Here is a 19,641-nt window from a genome sequence, read left to right as displayed (position 1 = left end):
TTACGGTACGTGTAGTTACTTTAATTAACGTAATACTACTTAGTAAATAAGTTAGTAGTATTATTAGTAAGAGGAAGACTCTATAGTAAGTAGTATATATATATATATATATATATATATATATATACAAAATTATTAATCACTAAATGCCAAGAAAGAATGATGTTATTTCCTGTCACTAAATAAAAAACATACAATGGAGATATGTATAATACTCAAATTGGATTATACTTTAAAGTGATATACACTTTTTAAAATTCTCATAAATCTTATGTAGATGTATGCTCTTATTGCTCTTGTGAGACAAATTGTACACATCCCTTTTAGAATAGAATCGAATTATCTTTTATTTTCGTCGCATTTACTTTTCAGTGCCACTGGCGCGGTATTATTGAGTCTGGGATCAGTCTTACTATGGGCGGTGATACGTTCCATAGTCCCGCCAAGTCCAGTCTGCTGTACGTTAGCTGGCATCGGCACTGGAGTGGCGTTTTTGAAAGTCGGCTCCAGTTATCTCGAATTTGTGGACGGGCAAATAGCGAAAAAGTAGGCTGTTCCTATATGCTTTCTGTTCTTTTCTTTCCCATCTTGGATTTTTATCTCGAATTGTTGCGGAATGAAATTGTACTACGTCGAGCAAGGAATACAGCACTTTATATCTGTTATATTTTGAACGCGACTCCCAAATCGACAAGTCTTGTGGAATTTTCGTTTCATGCGACAGGAGATTACGGAGAGCGATTGAATACTTGATCCATCGGATTCCTGAAATTTTTTCGAGTGCAAATTATGTGTAAGTAATATTTTTTCCACCGCGAGTTTTATATACGCGCGTTTTTTTTTTCAAAATAAAAAGACAGAATAGAGATACGAATGGATACTCGAGTGCTTTCCATTTGATAGCATAAATCGACACAAATATCGTTTTGTCTTTTTTACCTATTGAACGTAAAAAAAAATAGAGGAATGATGCCTGTGTCGATTTGTATCATTAAATGGAAAGCACTCGTCGTATTAATTCCAAAAATGTGAATTGTCGTATCGCACAAAAATGTGATATCGGCGATTCTAACTTGAAAAAGGCTTTACCTGGCAGCGAAGTGTTCATAAACAGTCGTGCGCTTTTCTCTTCGCCCGTCATTTACGCATCGCCGACATGATAAACGGCATTTTATAAATTGTTCCTTAAGATATATATTGCACGCACTTTGGGAACTCAAACGAGACCCTCATAAGCTCGTTTATGGAAACCGGGAAGTATGAGCATCGTATGTTTATCGACAACGTGTTTTGTAAGCTGCATAAGAATGCAATCATCATATGTAGATAACTGTCACCATAAATATATGAATATACGAATTGTGACACGATAGAAAAAAAAGGAATGAAACATACGAATGATCTCCTCCCCTGCCTGAAATCCATCGACATCTATTTTGCATTTTTATTCTAAACTAATAATAACTGTATGTATACATTGTTAATATTTAAATTTTTATACATAATATTACGTTGTGCTATAAAATTCTAACAATAACAATATGGTCAATGAGGCAAAAACATTTTTTGCTATTACATTACATTACCTTGGGAATTTAAAATTTATCACTTCATTGCGTAAATGTGCACACAGAAAAATAATTTGCTAAGAAAAGTAAAAAATGACTCAATTTACTTTTTTCTTCTAAGTGACAGTTATCTTTACAAAGTTAATAATCTTAGAACATAAAATTTAAAATATACTTATTACTGCAAAAACTTATGTATTTAAAATAACTTTTCTTTTGAAGAATATTATAAAGTATTATCATAGAAGCGATATAATGTAAAAAGCAAATTTGTTTTAATTGAATAACTATTATTGAAGTATAAATCTCTCTTATTAGATTCAGAATTTTGAATAAATTTGATACTTATGATGAACTTATGCTAGATTTGCGGATATATAAAACAATTGTAAAACAAATAATTAATTTTTAAATACAGTATATATTTTTCTGTGTGTAGAAAATATCTAAATGACGCATAATGGTTTAAAAAATGAACTCTCAGTCGTTCAATAATTGAAATAACTCGAAAGTGTATGCAACAATTGAAAATTTGTTAGAACTTGTATTCTTGTTGTCTCGCTGAAACGCGTCTGTTTCTTTAAAACTATTATCATTTATTTACGCGTGCTAATGCACTCTCGTATGATTATAGCGAGCATCGAACCAGATAAAAGGGGATCTCAAAGTAATACAAATAAAAGCAGAATGACTGGCCGCGATACCATACTTTGTACGAAGCGCGAGTTAATCTCACTGTCGTTCGATTTTCAATGTTCGTTGCTTGCAAATAACGCGAGAAAATTCTCATTAAAGTTCGAATTAATTAAACTTATTTATGATGATAGATAAATAAAATTGTGTAAGTATCGCTTTCAAGATCCCTTGAGAAGCTCATGATACGAATTTTGAGATCGTTCTTTGATCATGAAGGATTAAATCAAACGCGATTAATTTACAGAGACTCGAATCTTGATGTCTCATTCTGCGCAACGCATTACGATACGTCTCCTATAATCGCAAAAATACGATAATTTATCTTGTTAAGACAACGCTCCGTATGTCGAGAATTGCAGACGGAGACATGCGGGAGCTTTTTATGAAGGGTCTATGTATAGGGTGTCCAAGAAATTTATTCTTTTATTTAAACAAAATTTTTAAATAAGAGAAAGAATTCTATTTTCGGAGCGGATTTTGATCCTTAATAATTTGTATATGAATATATTAGGTAAACATTAAGATCGACAGAATAGATTTAAGCTTCGACAGAATAGATTTCTCTCTCTTTTTTTTTATTTGATTTATTTTTTATTAGTCTAATTTCTACTTATAAAAGTATTGTGATAGCGTTTTAGCAAACGATCGAAAATAAAGAATGACTTTTTGGGAACTAGGCTGAACAGATAAAACTTTACTTTTTTTTTACTTTAGAAGACAGGAACACCCTATGTAATCGCAAACATTGGTCGATCGCTGCATGGTGCAGTGTGCTTCTTCGTGTGTCTTGTTCGCGGCCGCTATTGTTTCGTCGCACTACAATAATGACACGACATGCTTTCCAACAATAATCGCTCTCAACGCGAAATCCAGATGACGTTTACGAAAGCGTTTTTGCCTCGTAGAGAAGTGTTTGAAAAGCGTATTTTATTTGCGCTTTTCAAACGATTTATTTTACAATCACTTTCCAATCGCGAGGATAAACTCTCACTAGTCTTGAAATAATATGTAGTCCCAAATATTCCTTTTTAATGTAAAAATAATAAACATTTTATTAATTTTTTTACAAAAATATAAAGAAAGGTAAAATTTAGGAAATTACTATTATTAGAAAGATCTGCTAAAAAACTTCGCATTTCCCATTAGGCATAAAAAATATGACACAGTTATAAAAAATATCTGTGGTAATTTATTAAAAATTCTTACTATAAATGCGCCTGTTTGGATTCGTTGAATAATTAGAAAATTGATTGGCTCTCGCCATAACGAAAAGCTCAGCATCCTTTTTTTTGTTTATTGCTATCAAGAATTATTTAAACTCTGGAGAACGCCTTCATGTCCTATCAATAAATACTTTAGATACTAGAGTATCTAGGTCTTGAAGGCACTTAAATAATCATGCACTACGGATTAATTTATTCTCTATTACGTAATCTAAAAAAATGCTAAATGATAAAAAAAAATGCGAAAAGAGTCCCCTGAGTAAAGGTATTGTTGCTATCTCGAGAGCTTCGAGTTTCCCGAGAGATCTTTGTTACGTTGAAATCTCTTGTCGAAGAGAATTCAGTCGTAGAAATTGGAACTTACGGGAACCCAAAGATCGGTCCCCTAACTGTGCTGAGGATATAATGGACTGGTCTCCTTTATATTATTCCTTTGTATCATCGTCGACGGCGTCGTCGAGGATGAGAGGGCATTGGTGAGGACCTCGGCGATGCTGTCGGTTACTTTGTCGATCATCCCTGTGACTACGTCGTGCTTGTGATTGTGATCATGATCATGATCATGTTCCTCTTCTATCTCCGTATGGTTAGACGAATGGCAATCGTGCGAGTGTCCATGGCTACCATGCGAATGTCCGTGGCTACTGCCATCATGTGAGTGGGAATGGGCAGCTGTAGACAGAAAGCGTAGATGTTCACGCGATTTTTAAAGCACGCGAGGGGATCCGTAAAAAGAACTAGCAATTCATTTTGCGTAAATATTTCTCCAATTGCGGAGATGAATTAGAATAATTGAACTATTTGCGTTCACGTACTGAATTTTGTACAATTTTCATAAGTTAGAAGAGGTAGATTCTTTCTATTTCTTTTTCTTTGTTTTACGTTTGTTATTAATTACATTATTAGAAGAAGAAATAATTTTATTTTAAAATCTTGATTTTTTAAATAAGTTATTTAACTCTTCGTTATTTGACTCTGTTAATACATTTTCTGAATTCATTTTAACACGTTTTTATAAGATAATTTGGTAACAGTAAGAGATTAGTTTTTATTAGCTTAACAGAAGGATAATTCGTCGTAAAATCACAGTAATGTTTAACGTTAGGTTTAAGATTTTATTCATTATTGGAGCTAATAACAATGAATTATAAAATTTCCTTTGAAATGTTATATTTCGCACAAAGTTATATCATAACTTGAGCGTGTGTGTGTTAAGCATCGTTTCCATGTCATCGCTCATCGAGCCCTCCGTAATTAATTCTGCGCGCGCGCGCGCGTGTGTGTGTGTGTGTTTATACACATACGAAATTCTCTAAACGGCACTCAAACACTTGACGGCAATTTTGTCATCACGAAATACGTCAAACGGTTGAGAAAGCTGTCGAAAGTCGGTCGGATCGTCCATCGACCTATCCGTCCTGGGTCATTGCCATGGGTGGAGAGAAAGCCTTGGGACTATAACCAGATCCCTTATGAGATCAAGATTTATTTGTCTGTTGTCAGCATGACAGTGTTCATACGTCATTCCAGCACTACACGTGAAATCCGTGTGTGCCTTGGAAGAAGTGGGTTGTTTCCGTATGCAATTTGCCAATCATGTGGCAGCCGACGCGACTTGTGTAAAAGTTCATGTTTCCCACAGACATGAGTAAGAGTAACGAGCTCGTATTTTATGTAGGATAAATGCTCCAATAAACCATTTAATGAATAGAAAGCATATAATATAATTTCTTTGTATTATAATATTTTGTTTCTTATACGTATAACATCATAAAATATCCGAATTAATAAATACTTCATATGCGCTATTTTATCACATTTTAATAGAAAAATTATACTATATTAATATTCCAAAAACCCGTATTAGATTAGAGATTGAAATTGAAACTGAATTTGACCATAGCAAAGTTTAAACTTGAGATTGATTTTTTTTCTTCTGATTTGTTAATTTCAATCTCAAGCTCAATATCTAGTCTAACACGGGTTTTAGACTTTTTTTCATTTATGCACTTCTTTGATGTTGTTTCACAAGATTAAGATTTGTTAATGCATCTAGTTTCTTGCGTCAGCAAGAAAACTTGTTCAGTTTTAGAATTGAAGCGGAACATTGCACCTACGATATCTCTCGATTTCGCGAATCTTTCGTATTCTTGCGAGAAGGTCAAGATGCAATTAAGATTGCGTAACAGACATCTGCAGAGATATTATGCTCCATCTCTCCTACCTTTCTTGACGAAATGACATTCATGCAATTTCTTTAATGTTATTGGATGCAAAGTAATAATATATACCGCACGCGTGCAAATAACCGGTCGCGTCAGTGATATTATAATTAAATCTCGACTTTGTCGGAAACAGTGTTAAGAATTAATGGAATGTGCTACGTAAGCGAGAATGTTCTTATAAGATCTTTGCTTTTCCTACTTCAATTCAACCCAGACTATTCAGTTAAAAATGTTGTTCAGCTGCTTATTATCTAATGTTTAAAAATATTAGATGCTAAATAAATATCTAATACAACATTTACAATTGAATAGTCAGAGTCAGAAATCTGGAATAGAAGAAGCAGAGTCTCTTAAAAATTCTCTCATAGAAATTCTCACTTAGCAACTTATTTCATTAATTCCGAACATTTTCGACAGAGTCGAGATTTAATTTTTAAAAGTGGAGGCGAATGCTCTTGATTATGAAAAAAAGAATGAAATAATTTTAAAGTGAATTTGAATTAGAAATATTTCACGATTAGCACGAATTATTTTTTGCTTCTGCTGGCATTATGAATCCGTCAATTTTATTCAGTCACTAACTGTATTCTACTGGAATCATGATAAAGTGGCATAAACTATCAGAAATAAACAGTTGTTATCGACTGGTATTCTGCGTCAACATAATTTAATTCTATAGACTCGTATATACATGTACATATATACATATCTGCCTGATTCATATATCAATTTTTTTCTTTAACAAACATCTAAACGTCTAGATAAGATTTATTTTCGCAAATTCTGAACAAACGAGCATTGCACGCCACGAAAATTTCTATGACGGGAGGAGGAACTCTGCTTCTCTTATTCCAATTTGCCCTGACCCTGACTTTTCAGCTTGTAGTTCGTCAATTTAAGACAAATCGATAGATTAGATAAGTAGCGAAGAACCAACACGTGAAGTGTATCAAGGACGTACCTGTAATAGGTTTGCACTGAGACGTGCCATTCTGAAAATTTTAATTGCAAGGATATCGAATATCCTTGATGGAACAATCACGATGGGTAATTCTAAAAATTTTAATTGCAACTCATACAACACAGGAGCTTGTAGCAACATTACTGTAATGTTTGTAATGTTACTGTAATATTGCTGGAACGTTGCAATTTTACTGCAAACTTCTGTACTGTATATAAAGACGAAACTGATCGAATTGACGGTAATTTACTCGATATATTACGGTAAATTAATCAGTAATTTTTGGAACCTGGTAAAATGGTAATTTAAAAAAATGATAAAAATAAAATAATTTGATGTAAAGCATTTAGCTATTAAGTTAAAAACGCTTTATTTAACTCATATTTTCATTTTGATAACACATATTGCCAGTATGTTATATCTTTTTCTAATTCTAGAATTAGAAAAAGTTAGAGATTAAGTTAAATTGAAATTAAAGTTAAATCTTACATTTCTGAAATCAGATCTGAATGTCTCTATTATATGATTACCTAAAGATAACAGTTACCAAAAGATTCATCAATGATATTCATTTATAAATATTTTTGGTAATTTTTAGAGAACTAATAATTTTAATCTTTAGAGAACTATAATGACACGGACTATATTGAAAACGGACTTTAGCATCGATTTTACATTTAGATTTAGCGAATGATTCTGTTATTATTTTATCAGCGATTTATTTCAGCGATCTCAGCGAATCTCAGCGATTCTCGGTGAGAATATTAGAAAAATATTGTTTTATCTTATGCATCAATATGAAAAACGTAAATAAGATCTAATTGCATAAAACTATAAAAAACAACAAATTTTATCAAAATTACTAAATTTTATTGCAATTTTATCCTAAATAATTATCAAATTAAATTTATTGTAAACTTTACTTTTACATCTCTAGACAATCGATAATATTTAGTGAGTTTCGTTCCGATTAAATTACATTTAGATTTTGTCAATAGTCCTGTTATTTTATCAACGATTCTTAGAAGAATTTTATTTTACACATAAGTGGAAATATAGTTCTATTTGTACATAAAACTATAAAGACAATAAATTTTACCAAAATTACCAATAAATTACCATTTTTACCGTAATTTTACCGTAAGAATTTTTGCAATAAATACGATGAACGCTAAAGTCACATTATCCTTTTCTAAATTAGTTGTTAAGAAGAAAATAACTGACTTTAGCATTCATCTTATCTGGATAAATGGTATTGCAAAAACTCCCTGTATTGTTGAATTGAATTTAACGATGAGAATAATTTTACATGGGAAGAATACTAAAATGTATTCTAAAATGTATGTAAAATACTCTACCTGTACATAAGAAGAATATTAAATATCTATAATTGAGAAGCCCCGAGCGGTTTACTTTATTGACATGTTTACCTAGTAAAGATTATAGATTCTGAATCGATAATTTGCATATGAAATATTATACATTAGTCTGAAGACAACCAGGAAAAATGTCTGAATTAGTCAAGATAAAACTGGTCTCTGTGAGACCAGTAATAATGCGTTCGTACGCAAATTCGTCAAGGTAGTTGAGAAAGAGATAGTCCTTCCAGTGAATCCTAATGGAGCGGGGATAAACTTTCACCATACAATAATAAATTTGTGCGATTTCCCGTTTTGACACGCGAAAATTTATCGGTCACGCGAAAAGCAGAAAGGAAACGGAAACGCGCAGTAAGCGCCGCTACGAAGGACATCGTTAGATTGACAATAATACATTTATCCGACATCAGCGGTGTGTTGTGTCGCGATACGCTCCGGTGCATTTTGGAGACGAGGGGGATTCCCTCGTCTTCCGGGAAACGAACTCACTGGCGATCTGTAGACCCAGCATCAGCGTGAAGCCAATAATGATTGCGACTAGCTGCAGCAAACCACTCTTCTCGTTTGCCCTCTCTCGCGCTAGCACCTCGAAGAATACCACATAAAGTAGGGTACCAGCCGCCATGCCCTGGAGTATGGTGGGTGTGGGTCCCAAATTATCGCTGTCGTTCTTGAAATGAGCGAGGACGAGTCCCACGGCGATCCCGATCGGTGTAACCATGGCAAAGATTAACAGATAGCCGAGGGTAGTCTTGGTCGACGCGCCGGCCACGTAGAGCTCCATTCCGACGCAGAAGGCGATTACCAGTTTGTGGGTCGCGATAGCAGCTGCCAGATATGCGACCGAACTGATAGATGGTTCCAGTCCCACCGCTAAACCTTCGAATATCGCGTGAAAAGATAACGCGAGCACAGTCAGTAGTCCTTGTATTGAGGTGTTTTGCATCGTGCCGTGCTGATGATGATGGTCATGGGAATGATGATGATTGATCGAGTAGTTTAGTTCCGGAATTGCTAATTCTAGATCAGAATGTCTCCGAACAACCTTTTGTTCTTCGTTCGATAACGCGATAGGCAGGACGAATATAGCTGGCAGCACTTTGTCATCCTTGCCTGCTTGATCGCGAGAATCATCGAGCTGGAGTTTCAGCCGGTTTGCCGGATCTTTACTGTCCTCGGCATCATTGGTGTCTTTCCACGCGGTGGATTTGATCGTCGTGGATACGGTGGTGATCGAGCCATTCGACATCACCGACGAACTTGATGGACCTGTTTGATTATTGTTGCATCTGCGCACCGACACTGTTCGGTAAAGTAATGCTTCCGAAGATTCCGGTTTGCCGGTAAGGGCGGCATGCACAGCTTCTTCGACCAAATAAACGAGGAAGAAACCACCGCAGAAAAGCAACTCAGCCAGACCGAGGGAACCCAAATCGGGCAGTTGTTTATTCGACTGATGTGTCTCTACGCTAGCGCGAACTTCCGGTGCCAGATGTATGAACGTCGTGAACAGGAGCACACCGCCGCCGAAGCAGAGCAAGAGCGACGTCAAGAGACCCTGAAGACGATGCCGCGGTGCTTTGGAATCCGTTTTAGAATTTATATTCGCATTAAGTAGGGTGCTCGGATTATTAATTTCTATGGACTCTTTGTCCATTTTGAAATCAACTTTTTATGTAATATAAAATAAGTGATATTCATAAGAAGTTGTAATGGTTTATTTAAAATTTATTTATCTTTACTGTTATAAGCAGATGCATATATATTTGCAGCTAAAAGAATCAAGATTAATTCCAAATTGATTCCAAATAGTCCAGAGAGTCTATAAATATCGATTGTAAAATACCGAGCATCCTAAGAGCAGCTACTCCGGATTACAATTAATATTGATCGATCGATTACCATTAAATGAGTTAGATCAACTATTATTAAATATTTTTTGCAAACACGACATCCCTATTTCTATTATAATATAATAATATAATCAAATATTATTCATCTCGACTTTGTGCCATTCTAGACATATTTAAGATTACTCGTACATTAACACATTATACAGTATTTGAAATCAGAATGAGCCATACATTTGACGAAGATAAAATGGAACATATTCAGGAATTAAAAATCGCTAAATTAAAAAACAATCTATATATAAGCAGATAGAATTAATAGATTCAAAGCTATCCACCGCTCAAGAATATTCTACTGGATATCTTTGATTATATTCATTATTTTTTATTTGACCGAATGTGACCTCGTAATATCTAGCAGCGAGTCGATTCGATTGTAAATGGCACAAAGACGAGCTTTCCGGAGATGCTGCGAGTGAATCAGGTGTCAATGACTAGGATTTCTGATCGTTTCTCGGACGTACTTGCTTATTCGCCGCGGAGGCCGAATCAACGTGTGGCGAGGAAGCGTCGGATGTCGAAGTGGACGTGGAAGTGCTAGAATTGGAAGACATCGCCTGGCGACGTTTCTGACGAAGTTGCTTCTTGGCTCTGTAACGTCCCACCATCAATGGCAGCGTTCCCAGTGCGAGGGAACCAAAGCCAAGACCGACCATTGCGCCGATCTTTGACATCAGAAGAATATTGGACGGATCTTGTCCGGACGTCGTGTTCTCCATTTCGTATGTCGTTGAATTAATATCGATAATAATATGATGAGAAAAGGAACTTCGATCTTTATTTTTCTCTTCTTTTTTCTCGAGAGGATTTTACAATGCCAATAAGGTCGCTCACCGAAATGGTCACGTCAAGCACACGCGAACAAAATATCGGGAGTGAAATCCGCGCAAGACACCGACGTCGCGGTAGAATTAAAATTTATCTCGTCACCACTTCACTACTTCTCTCAATCGCGCGTTCCTGTCAACAACGGGATTCATTTCAATCCTGAACTTTTTATCGAGGATATTCCGTTCTTCACGAAGACTCTCTCGCGAATGAATAATCGAGACGTTCGCGCTGACTTACCCGGAACAAAACTTCGGACTGAATCTGATCTCCGCTGATCAGTCGTATCTTATGATCTTGGACGAGGCGAACAGATTACAAACGGTGTAAAGCTCCACGCGCCGCGACGGCCGATCAGACACTACTCCGGTCTCGATGGAAACTCGGCTCGATCGGACCCCTCGGCCGCCGCCTCGTCGTCTTACATAGTCCGAACCGAACCGTTTCCTGCCCACTCCCGCGACCGCTACGCTCGTCCTTATCCAACGATCATTCGCTAGCATGCATACTCTTTCTGGCACCTGCACCACGACTGATCGTCTCTCATTCAGTGGCGTAAAGACCAACGGTCCCGTGGAGTTGCTCTCTTTCTTCTCATCGAAATGCACGCGAGGTCGATGGGGGGAAAAAAGAGAATGGAAATGTGCACGAACGGAAGTAAAACGAAGAGGAAGAAAAAAATGAAAAAAAAGGAAAAGAAGGTCAGGAGAGAAGGTAAAAGTGGAGAAAAAAAATAGGAAAGAAAGGATTTAAACGAAAAAAGAGAAAAGCAAAGGAGATAAAAAAAGGGAACAGAGAAAAGATAAAAGACGCTAAATTCCCTTTGTCTTTACGGCATAATTGTTGGGCGTGTTCAACAACTGTTACATCGTTGTAGTTATGTTGGTCCGAAGAAGCAACACATAATATATTTTCCCTTCTTCGCGGACGGTAGACGCGTTCGTGCGTGGGCGCGTGTACAGTGTGTACACACGTACACGCGTGAATGAAAAAAGTTCGTTGGCGACTCCAAGACGGTCGTGCAGGGACACGCGTGCAGATACAGGCTATTCCACGTTCGCGCTCACAGCGTCATAAATAACATTCGCATGGTTCGCACCGTGAATTAGACCGCAAAATAAATGAATCTGTCCTTGAGTAATACCGAGTATAACGAGAAGATTAAATAACGGAGTAGAGGAAAGAGAAGATCCTTAAAAAGTCAATCCTCTAGATTTCTCACAGAGAATTTGAGGTACAATTTTATAGAAACTAATAATTTCTCTTAAGCGAGAGAGATTCTTTTTTATAGCGTTGTGATATGGATGAGAAAATGTAAAAGTAAAGGCGGCACTATACTCGTCACTTTCAAAGCAAACGAATGAATTTAACGATGTGGACTATCGAAACGACATGCCTCTGTGATTATTTATTGTCTCTATGATACTTTCACCCTTTTCGCGCAAAAAGCGAAAGGATAACACCACCGTGTTAGACGCTTCATTGAACATCGTCGAAAGCAGCCGTAAAATATTTCGTCTAATATAATAAAATCGAGATCGACGATAAACAATGTCATTCATCATTATTTATATTGATAACAAAATATCACAATTTATAATCGCACCGTTTACTTTTTTATGTGATAGTTCAGATTTTTCTTCTATTTTTCGTGATCATTGAGTTATAAGTATACACTGTTAAATCTACAGTTTTCAAATTTCAAGTTTTTAAATTTAATCCAATGTGAGTCGCCACTGCTCTTATACTATAAATAAATCATTATTTTATTCTAAAATGGTAATTAAATTTGACTATAACACTATACTGGGTGAGCTTTTCACCAGAGACTGCAAAATATGTGGAAAAAATAAGCATTGTACGAAAAAAATGTTCTAAATAAATCCTCAATATTTTTGAGGGAGTTCTACCTCTTAGTCGCTTCTCACATCCTTCCTCTTCCTTCCCCCCTCTCTAGGGATGGAGCTAGGGATAACTTTGAAATCTTAAATGGGAACCCCTACTTTTTATTGCTTGATTTGGATTCTACGCCCAAAAATATATCAATTTTTGTCTAAATCTTTTTTTTTTCGATTCCTAATAGATGGCGCTGCATTCGGCGAAAATTGGTTAAAAAAAATAAAAAATTAATTGTAGACATCTGTAATAATTCGAAAAACATATTTCAGACGAAGTTGCTTTCTTCAATGTAGCGTTATTGTGCAGTAAAACATGATTAGGGGGATTCTCCTTGAAGAAGATAAAAGTTAACCAATTTTTAGAATCGAAAAAAAGTTTAGATAAAATGTGTTTTGGACGTAGAATCCGAATAAAAAGTAGTATTCTCATTTAAGATTTCAAAGTTACCCCCAGTCTCATCTCCAGGGAAAGAGGGGGGGGGGACGAGAAGCGGCTAACTTTTACGGAATAGAATTGCTCTCTCAAAAATATTGAGGGTTTATTTAGAACATTTTTTCATATACATTGTTTATTTTTTCAGATATTTTGCAATCTCTGGTTAAAAAACTCAGTATAGTGTCAAATTGACACTGCATAATCAATTATAATCATCAAAATATAATTATTGTTTTAATATAAAATAATGATATAATTGAATAGACTCAGTGGCGACTTACATTAGGTTAAATTTGACACTATTTATAGATTTAACAGTATATGAAGCGTGAAGAATAACACGTGAGCAAAGAAATAATTTGCATGATTCATAAATAAGTAAACGTTGCAAATGGAAAGCTTTTTCGTGTCGAATATTTTTCTGGTTGTTGTCGAACGGCGTGTGGAAAAAATTTTCACAAACGAAGAAAATCAAACGTTACGGGAATTGTGCCGCGTGAATCATCAGGCAGGATGTCCTTTGCATTTTGTGCCACATTCTCTTTCTCCCTCCACATCCCATTCTCTCTCTGCTATCATCTCTTGTATGTACAGTTTGTACAATTTACAGTACACGTCGTACAGTGCATGTCATTTCGAATATTAACTTCGACAAAAGTGCATTCTCTTTTAAAACTTCAAACGCGTGTGCACACATACTTTTACACTGTGATAAGTTGGCTGTTGACCAACGACAATAATTGCTCACTAAGAATCGATAAGTGTCGGCTATGTTGATGATCTTCGACCTCGGGTATATGTTTGAAGCATTCTCCTCGTTCGGTGTATTTAAAATTTTTATTTCACAGAATATTTCTTCGTTTTCTCTATTATTTAGATTTACGTGTTTTTATCTAATTAAAGCGTATTTTTTAATTCTTAAGATTTATGTAGATTAGGTTTGAAGAGAAGAAAAGATATTATATATTAATAAAGAAATATTCGCATTTATTGAAAATTATTTCAACTAGGGATTCGAAAAACTAAACTGATTGTTAATTACGTATTAACTAATCTTTCTTCAATCCTATCAATTACTTAAAAAAATTGAAGCACAACAATATAAACAGAATGATATTGAATGAGAGTAGTTTAGAAAAATAATACATGATAAACCATTAAATTAGTGCTTTATCATGTATTATTTTTGTAAACTATTCTTATTCAATAATGAGTGCTTTCCAATTAGTGATACGAGCATTGTTCTATCTTTCTTTACATTTAATAAGTAATATATTTAATAAGTAACAAAGATAGAACGACACTTGTCGGCATTTGTCGACTTGTGTTACCAAAGCATCCATGAAAAGCATCCATCATTCTGTTTATTGCTGTCCTTCGATTTTTCGAAATATTGATGACGTTTGAAGAAATATTGCGCACTTTTAGTTGCAATATAGATAAATCGATAAATAAGTGAGACTCATCGACACAATATTCTTATCCATTAAAATTCTCAGTTTTTACATTTATTAGATACGAAGAACGCGTTTAACAGAGCGTAGAAATCGGATGACTTATAGTGCTAACTATTCCAATTCCTATGCGCTATCAACAAGAGATGCAAAACATCGCTGTGCGTTAGCACAAAATAAAATCGTTTGTACTTACTCAACATCTGCAAGCAGAACATCACGAGGAAACCAAAGAGGATCGAGAAGTATTGTCTGAGTCCGGTGTGATGTTCTTGCAAGATCTCGAAGAACACCACGAACAGCAAAGTACCCGATGCTAATCCCTGAGATAAAGAAAAAAAAGCGATAAGAGTATTTTTTTTGCGTACATACCGTGTGTTTGCTGCTCGACCAGTCCACAAATTTACGCGGAATTCCCCGATTCTTTGAATATGAATGCTTCTTCGACACGCCGACACGTATTACCGTCATCGATTATCTCATCGTAATTTTTTATTTTGTGAAACCGGTATTTCCCCTAAAAGAGATGGAGAAATGCTTGCCTGTAGTATCACTGCCATTGGTCCACTTGTAGCCGCGCTTCCGCCGCCAACGAGAGCCATCCCGATGCCAATTCCTAGCGGCGACACCACGGCGAATGTACATGTGTAAATCACGGACAGGTACGGCCTGGTTCTGGACGCGATCAGTTCTACTCCGATGCAGAAGGCAATGACGAATTTATGGGACGCCACCGCAAGGAACATATACCTACGGACGAATCGTACCATCTGTCATACCACTCCTTCGTTTTGCGAGAGCGGTTTAACCTGGCAGATTATTACATATTAAAGATGTAGCGCGATTACTAAGATGAGATTTATTAGTCATCAACTAATCTACAAAGTTAAAATTATTAATCTAAGCTTAATAATATTAATGATATTTTTAGAATGAGATATTTTTAGAAAATTTAATTAAATTTGATTCTTGAATCTAAATTATAAAATTTCAAGAAAAACACACAGAAGTCGAAGTAATGATATTATAAGGATCAACATGATCTTATTTGTCATTTTATAAATTTATTTTTAAGTATCAAATAACATGATGATGATGTCATATGGTAAAAAAATATTTTGCTGCTCCAGCTAGAATTATTGCTGTTTCGTATCTGATAAAAAATTATCATCACGCATAGAATTTATAGCACAAATCTAAATTCTATCTCTGTCATCTTTAGATTAGATGTAATACATATCCAATATCGCAATACTTGCTAGAAATTTATCTATTTTAGCTCATTTTTCGTATTTATATCATTTCATTATAACTGCAAGATTTTTTTGAGTGTATCATTATGACTTAATTATGACTTGTGTTCTACTTGAGATTAATCCAAAATTATATTGAAATTTTCTTTCATTACAATCTCAGAGCATACATAGAGCCATTGTAATAATAATACTACATTTATAGCAAATGGGGTTTGACAATCCGCCGTTGTAACCATTTTTTAAAGCACGAGCGCAGACGAGCACGATTCGAATTAGGGTTTGAATTAAGACGCATTCGCGATGCAATTACCAGACATGATTGGCGGAGCTCTCTAAACCAATCGCCAATCCCTCGAATAACTCGTGCACGGATAAGCCGAGTACTATTAATAATCCTCTTAGTGAAGTTATCACGAAGTCATCATTCGAAGTCATTATCGCCGGTAAATGACTGTGGCCCCTATAAATTAAGAAAAGATAATGTTTTCTCGTGGTTTCTTCGTGCCGTCGAAGTATCATTGGCATGACGATGATATAAAAAGATTGATAAAGTCGAGTGTAAACAGGCTTACGTGTGTGCGTGACCGTTACTAGCGCACGATTGTATCTGACCATTTTCCACTAATTCGTTTGTGCTAAGATTCACGTCCTTCTTATTGAAATCCTGCCTCGTCATTTGTCGCTTCCTGAGATACGTATGCACAGACTCTTCTACCAGGTACATGATAAAGAAGCTGCGGAAGAAATCCACGATAATTAATTCCTTAATTCCGAAGCGCGTCATTTCAGCAATACTTTCAATTCGATATCATCAAAGAATATAATAAAATTAATGTATGTTATTATAAAATGCATTGAATTAAAAAAGAGTTGAATACGAAAAAAGTTTATCTTTATAAAATCAAATAGTTATTTTTATAAAATCGTGAGTCTATCATCAGATTAACAATTTTAAATAAGTAACGAATGATTCTTTGCTTCTTATTGATCCAAGATATTTCACTCATTCATGAAAAGATATTCCATCTCTGAGAAGGTGATTTTTAGTTTGCATCTATACTTAATGACATCAAAGGATTGACTCACCCGGTGCATGCAAGCATGTCTGCCAATGAGAAGCTGAGCTGCGGTATTTTGCCAGACTCAATAAGATTCTCTACGCCTTCCGAGACTTCTGGTATCAAATGAAGAAACGTCGTGCTGAAGAGAACGCCTCCGCCGAAGCCAAGTAGAATACTCATCGTCTTCATCGATCTACACGTGATAAAACGGTATTTAATGATTTAACTCAGCCATATCATTCTCACATTAGACATTATCAGTCTTAAACGATATCAGTGAGACGCAATATACCAGGTGTATAAGCTTAAATCCGCTGTTTGCTCATAGGTGGCATTAGTGAGCATTCAAAGCTGGGCACACAATACTTTTTTTTTATGTGTTTGACATCTGTCAACATTAACCAGTGCACATCATCAGCAATTTCATACAACAACATATATTTTTTAATCATGTCTAGTTTTTTGCTAAAAAAAAGCATATGCGGGAAGCTTTGCTTTTCTATTTCAATTTGAAGAAATCGGCTGTCGAATCGCATCGAATGTTTGTGGAGGCCTATGGCGACAATGCTTTATCGGAAACAACGTGCAGAGATTGGTTTCGTCGGTTCAATGACAACAATTTTGACCTGAGTGACAAGAAGCGTGAAAATCAGCCCAGGAAGGTTGAGGACTGTCAATTGCAGGCTCTTTTGGAGAACGATATCCAATCGCAAAAAATGCTTGCCGAGCAATTGGATGTTTCTCAAACATTTCCATGCGGCGACATGCCATGGGGAAGATTCAAAAGATCGGAAAATGGGTGCCGCATGAACTGAACGATAGGACGGAGCGACGCCAAAACACATGCCAAATTCTGCTTGCCAGACAAAAAAGAAAGTCGTTCCTGCATCGGATTATGACAGGCGATGAAAAGTGGATCTATTTTCAGAATCCTAAACGCAAGAAATCTTGGATTGATCCCGCCCAACCATCAATATCTTCCTCAAGATCAAATTGCTTCGGACGGAAGACGATGCTGTGCGTTTGATGAGATCAGGAGGGTGTCATCTACTACGAGCTGTTAAAATCTGGTGAAACTGTTAATGCTCACCGCTACCACCAACAACTGATCAAATTGCACCGTGCTCTGCGTGAAAAAAGGCCGCATTATCGGAAAAGACATGACAAGCTGGTTTTTGCTCCACGATAACACATCATCGCACACGTCAACAATAGTCCAAAACTACTTGGAGATATTCAATTAGGAAATGCTACCCTATCCCGCTTACTCATCAGATCTGGCACCTTCTGACTATCACCTGTTTTCGTTGATGGGCAACGCGCTCGCTGAGCGCGATTTCGATTCTTATGAAGACGTCCGAAAATGGCTTGATGAGTGGTTTGCTTCGAAAGATGAAGAATTTTTTTAGTATGGTATACACAAATTGCCCGAAAGATGAGAAAAATGTATAGTTAGCGAGGGCAAGTACTTTGAATAAATTTGTTTTTGCTTCCTAGGAAAAAAAAAATGTGTTTTTCTGACTAAAAAACAGCGGATTTAAGCTTACACATCTGGTATATCTGTACTTATGTCATTTGAGGATTATGTTGTTGTTGTCTCTTGAGTATTACATATACAGCGATCGTTATATATTTTGAATTATTGTTTCTAATCGATTCTCCTCTCTTGTCGCGTACGCGTAAATATTCGCGAATAAAAATGTAAATATTTATTTTTGTATTTATCTTAAAGACTTTTTATAGCTACGTACACTTAAATTATGTATTAATGTCAAGCTTATTGTCATATAATCCAAATGGTAGCGATTGCGGCAGAGAGAGTTGCGTGACTGCTCTAAGAACCAAAGATCCGGGTTCAAATCCACCCAGAACATGCATTTTATTGGAAGACACCTTTTGAAAAACAATGACCATCGAAAGTCTCTAAGCCTTTTCTAATTAATTAACAACTGATAGCGTTAACAAGTTCCATATATCAGCAGAAGAGATAAGCCGAGTGATGCGTGATCTGGGGATCCGGATTCGATCGCACTCCATATACGCAATTTTTCGCGTTCACTGTTCGGATTAAACTGCAGATCCTCTCGAGTGTTGATAAACACTCTAATAAGGAGTAAGAATGCTCTTGAGAATTATGATAAAAAAATATTCTTGTCATGATTTGTACAGTTATATTAAAATCATGCGCTGTTGCTTAAAATGATATCTTTACCTAGGGTTTTGACCGCTCATGTCCCACTTTAACCACTTAGCCAGAAACATCGGTACGATGCCCATGATCGTGCTGACAATGCATAAAACTACCATGGTAATGGCTTTAGCAATTAATATGTCCTTTTCCGTATCCTCCGAGGAATGTTCCTCTTCGTCAAAAGAAGACGAAATATTCGCCATCGAGAAGGCATCTGTTAGCGACATGGTGCAATTTTTTGTCACTGCAAACGCAATGATATTTATAATTAATCTTACAAACCGAAAACAATTTTTTATCTATTATTTTATAATGAATTTGGTTGGACGCATTATAATGCATATTAAAGTTATATATATAATGTACAGAGATTTAAAAATAAAATATTTTGAATCATAAAATACAGATTTGACTTAATAGCACAATAAAATGTATTAATGGTAATGATTTTATGGTTTTTATGTTTATTAAGCACACATTTTTACGTTAATTTATATACGACTTTAATGTACATCAATACGCATTGAGTGCATTCAATCAAATTAGCTTAAAATT

The 19,641-nt window shown here is 35.6% G+C and overlaps 3 protein-coding genes across 3 annotated transcripts in view; 1 reads left to right on the top strand and 2 right to left on the bottom strand.

The window, feature by feature from the left end:
• Positions 1-550, top strand: part of LOC105620210 — a 1,804-nt gene extending 1,254 nt beyond the window's left edge. Inside the window, exon 3 of the mRNA XM_012201715.1 lies at positions 373-550. Coding sequence (XP_012057105.1) covers positions 373-550 — 178 coding nt within the window. The remainder of the gene's footprint in view (positions 1-372) is intronic.
• A 2,886-nt stretch (positions 551-3,436) lies between these two features.
• LOC105620208 (protein zntB-like) lies at positions 3,437-10,681 on the bottom strand. The gene is made up of 3 exons (XM_012201714.1): positions 10,427-10,681; positions 8,542-9,610; positions 3,437-4,159 (listed from the first exon to the last, which is right to left on the bottom strand). The coding sequence occupies exons 1-3, from the start codon at positions 10,679-10,681 to the stop codon at positions 3,873-3,875; spliced, it is 1,611 nt and encodes a 536-aa protein (XP_012057104.1). The 3' UTR covers positions 3,437-3,872.
• A 4,007-nt stretch (positions 10,682-14,688) lies between these two features.
• Positions 14,689-19,313, bottom strand: LOC105620344 (zinc transporter ZIP1-like). Its single transcript, XM_012201845.1, has 6 exons — positions 19,108-19,313; positions 16,921-17,088; positions 16,407-16,568; positions 16,145-16,294; positions 15,121-15,328; positions 14,689-14,901 (listed from the first exon to the last, which is right to left on the bottom strand). The coding sequence occupies exons 1-6, from the start codon at positions 19,311-19,313 to the stop codon at positions 14,689-14,691; spliced, it is 1,107 nt and encodes a 368-aa protein (XP_012057235.1).
• Between the last annotated feature and the right edge of the window lie 328 nt (positions 19,314-19,641).

This window comes from Atta cephalotes, assembly GCF_000143395.1.
Source record: "Atta cephalotes unplaced genomic scaffold scaffold00025, whole genome shotgun sequence".
Classification (NCBI taxonomy): domain Eukaryota; kingdom Metazoa; phylum Arthropoda; class Insecta; order Hymenoptera; family Formicidae; genus Atta; species Atta cephalotes.
Note: the sequence above shows the minus strand (reverse complement) of the source record. Positions and strands in the feature narration are given on the sequence as shown.

Bases quoted from the DNA above. Each gene is read 5' to 3' on its own strand.
- LOC105620208 (XM_012201714.1), bottom strand. From the start codon at position 10,681: ATGGAGAACACGACGTCCGGACAAGATCCGTCCAATATTCTTCTGATG. The intron at 9,611-10,426 runs GTACGTCCGAGA...CATCGTCTTCAG, and splicing joins CCTCCGCGGCGAATAAGCAA to GGTCTCTTGACGTCGCTCTT. The intron at 4,160-8,541 runs GTGAGTTCGTTT...TTCTGTCTACAG, and splicing joins GCTGGGTCTACAGATCGCCA to CTGCCCATTCCCACTCACAT.
- LOC105620344 (XM_012201845.1), bottom strand. From the start codon at position 19,313: ATGTCGCTAACAGATGCCTTCTCGATGGCGAATATTTCGTCTTCTTTT. The intron at 17,089-19,107 runs GTAAAGATATCA...TATCACGTGTAG, and splicing joins ATGAGCGGTCAAAACCCTAG to ATCGATGAAGACGATGAGTA. The intron at 16,295-16,406 runs GTAAGCCTGTTT...CTTAATTTATAG, and splicing joins AGTAACGGTCACGCACACAC to GGGCCACAGTCATTTACCGG.